General features: G+C 61.0%; 1 protein-coding gene across 3 annotated transcripts in view; it reads right to left on the bottom strand.

Moving 5' to 3' along the window:
- Positions 1–4,096, bottom strand: part of TMEM63B (transmembrane protein 63B) — an 18,877-nt gene extending 14,781 nt beyond the window's left edge. For 2 of the 3 annotated variants that reach the window (XM_015572219.1, XM_006776395.2), the window contains exons 1-5: positions 3,892–4,096; positions 3,536–3,615; positions 3,251–3,289; positions 2,236–2,326; positions 840–877 (exon numbers count right to left, since the gene is read on the bottom strand). In XM_015572219.1, coding sequence (XP_015427705.1) covers positions 840–877; positions 2,236–2,326; positions 3,251–3,289; positions 3,536–3,615; positions 3,892–4,050 — 407 coding nt within the window. In that variant the 5' untranslated portion in view covers positions 4,051–4,096. The remainder of the gene's footprint in view (positions 1–839; positions 878–2,235; positions 2,327–3,250; positions 3,290–3,535; positions 3,616–3,891) is intronic. The other variant, XM_006776396.2, reaches the window with a different exon arrangement.
- Between the last annotated feature and the right edge of the window lie 540 nt (positions 4,097–4,636).

Below are 4,636 nucleotides of genomic sequence, written 5' to 3'. Positions count from 1 at the left end.
ATCCCACCCTCACCCCCACCCCCAACCCCTGCCAATCTGGCAGCCGTGTGGGGCTGAAATGGGGTCTGAATCTCCTATTTGCTGGGAAGGGAGGGAGAAGGAGCGGGAAGGGAAAGGGGAAAAGAAGGATGAAGGGAGAGGGGAGGAAAAGGAAGCAGAGAGAAGGTGAGGAATAACTGAGGGAACAGGAAGGAAGTTCGGAAGGAAGAGGGGAAGGAGAGAGGAGTAACAGAAGAAAGAATGCACAGAGAAGTGAGGGATGGAGAGAAAGGGAAAGGAAAAGAGGAAGATGGGAAAAGTGGGGTTGAGGCAAAAAGAGAACCGGTGATAGGAAGAAGCAGCCGCAGGAGGCTGGAGGGGGGTTCGGGAAGCAGGCCCCTTATGGGTGCTGGTGCACGCAGTACGTGGCACACGTGAGGAGGGCCTGGGGGCTGCGGGTGGCGGCGGTGCTGACCTGTGCGGCTTCCTGCCTCTCTCAGCGCTCACTGCCTGCCTGCCGCACTGGCGATCTGCCTTCTGCTGGAGACTGGCTCCTGCCTGCTGCTGGCGGGCTGCTCCCAGCCTGCCTGCTGCTCCCACCCACAGGGGCAGGGAGAGCGGTGGGCGGAGTGGGCCTCCCAGGCAGGGGGCACAGGAGACCATGGGTGGTCGTGAGGCTAGCTCAGGGCTCCGTGGAAGCCAGGGCCCCAGGGCCAGGCTCCTAGAGGAGGAAGGAGGGTGCTCGGCTGGCTAGGAGCGCTAAGGCCCTCAACGCTGCTGGCCTCTGGATTTTGTGGGGAGATGACAAGTTCTGAAGTTTTTCTGTTTCTTTCTTTACAGCCTGAAGACCATTCACTTACTTTATCCTGAAGATGGCTGTCAGCCAGGAACAGAAACCCTGGGGGGACAGAGGGCCATCAGCGGCAGCCCCGGCCCCCACCGCCCTAAACCTCCCCCCGACTCAAGTCCCGCTCATCCTGGCGCAGCTTCCACAACCTCCCCCCGGCCCCCAAGAAACTGGCTCACCCCAGGGAGGGAGAGAGGGAAGGGCCAGACTTCAAGGAAGAATGGGACCAAGGGCAAAAGGGACCATGCCCAGAGCTACGATCCCCGCAAACACCCCATAGGGTGGCAGACTGGAGCAGGCCTGCAGCCGTGTGGGCAGGGTAGGGATGGGTGGGATTCGGGGATCGAGGAAGAGCAGCAGGGACCTCCAGACCTGCAGCTAAGAAGGAGAGTTGGCAGCATGGCCGCCACAAGCAGCGGGCCGGGCCACACTGCCTGGGATCCTGCCACTTGTCTTCCGGCACACCCCAGAGGTCGCTGAGCCCCATCTCCCATCCACAAGTCCCCAGACCCGCCTTCCAGCAGAGCCCACACTCAGAGCCGCTGGGGGATGCGGGGGAGGGCTGGGCAGGGAGAACCCTTCCCCACCTTCCTGCCAGGGAAAGGTCCAGGCTTCACACAGGCCAGGGAGAGAGCTACCCTCTGGCCAAGATGCAGGACTGTGCTACCTGTTGCCAATGTCACTGAGTCTGGGGACCGTCTGGGCACCTCTGGCTGGCAGGTGACGCCTTCGCTTAGCCACTTACCAGCAGGCGTCCAATTCAGGAAGCGGACAGGCTTCTTCTGCTACAGCTATCTCAGCGGCTGCTGCCCAGGGGCTGCAGCCTAAGCGGGACTGACCAGGGCCACCCTAGGGCCTGAAGATTAGGGTCTGACCAGGACACTCACCCTGGCAGAACGCCAGGGCCAGGCAGGGAACGCCAGGGTGTCGGGTCTGATGTGAAAGGGGGTCTGGGGACGGCTGTGAATCCCCAAGGACAAGCCGTATCTTCAGGGGCCCCTACCACTCGGCTCCAATCCGCCAGCCCGCCAACTGGCCCCACCCACCCGGCCTGCCAGGGGCTGCCTGCCTGCTGCCCCCTCTGAGCTGCACAGTGAGTTCTGGATGTCTTGTAAGTGGCATGGAAAGCTCATTATTGCTTCTAAGACCACGTCTAAGGAAAAAGGGGTCCTTAGAATTAAGCAAGAGGCGGGCACTGAACGCTACAGCGGAACAAGTCTGAAATCACGAATTAGGCTGGTGCCAGCGTGGAGGCCGGCATGGAGGACAGCGCCAGGAGTTCTGGTCTGGGTGGTTATCCCGTGGCTCCCATAGCACCACAGGTCTGACTGGTCACCGGAAGCTAGAGGCTGCGGCGCCCCCTGCCCCGGAGGACCAGGGTGGCTAAGAAGTCCGGGGAGGGCACTCACGTTGTCTCTTTGGTCAAAGTCGACGGAGCTGGAGACAGACGTGAGACGCTCATACCGGTCATGACTGTCCCCGTGCATAGCTGAGGCCACACTGGGGTGAGGAGACGAGAAATGAGAGAGCCTGGTGAGTCTGAGCCCCTGGCGAGCAGGGGTGAAGCGGGTGGGCTCCCCCTCCAGAGCTCCAGGCGTTAGACAAGGCACAGAAAGCGCAGTGGCTGAGCAGCAAGAAATGACTACCCTCTCCTGCCTCCCGTCAGTCTACCCCTTCCCTTCAGCGGGGTCTGGGGAAACAGACACAGGCCGCAGGGGGAAGGGAGGAGGGTGTCTTCATCATCGCCCCCTGGAGATTGAAGTGAGTGTGTGAACGGCCCTGCAGTTCCGGAGCTGACAGGGCACAGGGCAATGGGGAAGTAAAGGAAAGGATGGAGTAGGAGAGCCCCAGAGGGTGGGGATAAGGGGGGCGGGAGTGGGGGGATGCCTCCCAGGTGGTCCTGATCCACCCTCTTCCCTGTCCCCAGCAGCTGCCGAAATTCCAACACCAGTCCTACAGACAAGAGACCGAGACGTGACACAAGGGCCAGACCGGGGGCTCCTTGGGAAGCTCCCCTCTCAGGCCTCCAGGAGAAGTGAACAGAGAACCCTGGAATATGAAGAACCAGCAGTTAGGGAAGCCACAGGTGACACCCAATCTTGTCTCTGCCACCCACAGGGTGAGTGTACTTTGAATTTTCGGGAGGATGACCCCTCCACTCCAGCCAACCAGGGCCACGAAGGCTGGGGGCACGGGAGGGGCTTCTCCCAGGCAGAGAGCCAGGGAGAGAGATGGGGGGTAAGGCAGCGACAAGTTGGCGAGCCCCCTGCTCTGCAAAGCACACCGCCTGCGTTAATCCGAAAATGAGCCTGCAGAAGAGACAACTGCGAAGAGAAACCAGCAACTTGGCAGAAGAGGAGAGAAGCATGAGAGAAGGAAAGAGAAAGCTGGTTTAGTGGATGAGGGGGCTGGTGCCCCACATACTATTCCTGTTCCACTCGGTCCCTCTCCTGCCGCCGGAGCCTGGGGGCAGAGAACAGACAAAGTTAGGGGGGGGCGGGGGGAGGGAGGAGGGTCCCTGGAAATGGCAAGGGACAAAGGCCCAACTGGGGGCCCTCATGCCCCCCTTGCCTGCTCTGGGACGGGCCCCTCTTTGTCCCCCCAACAGGGGGGATGGCAGAGGGCTGGCCCTTTTCTAGAGGCGTGTGGAACAAGCTGTGTGCATGTGTGTAGGGGGGGGGCATGGGGGGAGGAGCCCCAAAGCTTTACCTGTCTGCATCTGTCACCAAGGCCAGCCGCCCATAGTCCCAGGCTACCTTCCGGAGGATGGAGAACAAGAACAGCAATGCCTGAGGGAAGAGGAGGGGTTGGCGGGTGGAGAGGCCACTCACGCGCTGGACTAGCCAGAAGAGCAGGGGCAGAGGGGCCAGCATCTTGTCTCAGAAGGGGGTGGCCCTGGCCTGGGTGAATGGTCAGAGGCTAGGCTTGGGCCATGTGATGGGGATCCCTCCTGCAGTTAAGCCTGGGGAGTCAGGGTCAGGTGGGAGAGTGGTTTGAGCTTTAGCATTAGCCAGCTCTGTACAGAGTGTGGGTGCCAAGGATGTGGGTGGCATGCGAGCACTCACAAGGAAGCACATGAAGTCGAGAGCCAGCACGGTGGGGACGCCCCCAAAGGGCAGGCCCTGCAGGACGGTGCTGCGGATGCGGGCGCTGTAGCAGTAGTCCTTGGGGTTGCTGTTGTTGAGGGCCGTGTTGCCCAGTGTGGCCAGCAGGAAGGGCAGCATGGCTGCTACTGCCGCATGGTCCTCCTGGGCAGAGGGCACAGTGGTCAGCAGGGGCTTGGCCCCAGTCCCTCTCAGAGCTCTGACAAGGTGGGTGAGGGGAGGGGGAAGCGAGGGCAGGTCACGGGGCTCCCTGGGTGGGTGGAAGCTCTGGCCTCCAGAGATAAGGGCCCGGGAAGGGGAGGGTTGAGTCACATACGTTTACCTTCACTGGTTCTCAGGCTGTGATGCCACCCGGGTCTGGGGAACTTGGCCCAGATCTGGACTGGGGAGACTGGTTTTTCTAAGCTAGAAGTCGTCTGCGGGCCTCTAATACCTACCACCCACCACCTCCACACACACTTGCAAATACTCTCCAAACACAGTGCCTCTGTGTCCTTCTTTCCCTGCGTGAGGCAGGGGGCCCGGCTGAGCCAGAGAGAAGATGGGGAGGGGACCTAGGCCTGAGGATCCAAGGCTAAAAGGAGGCGGGTGGGCCAAGGGAGGGTGGGCCAGGAGCCAGCAACCACACCCTGATCTTCTCTTTCTACCCCTATTAGAAAAATGGCACGTTTTCATTTGCTTTGAATTTTCAAGTGTTAATCACCTT

Source organism: Myotis davidii, unplaced genomic scaffold (assembly GCF_000327345.1).
Source record: "Myotis davidii unplaced genomic scaffold, ASM32734v1 scaffold167, whole genome shotgun sequence".
NCBI classification, from domain to species: Eukaryota; Metazoa; Chordata; class Mammalia; order Chiroptera; family Vespertilionidae; genus Myotis; species Myotis davidii.
Note: the sequence above shows the minus strand (reverse complement) of the source record. Positions and strands in the feature narration are given on the sequence as shown.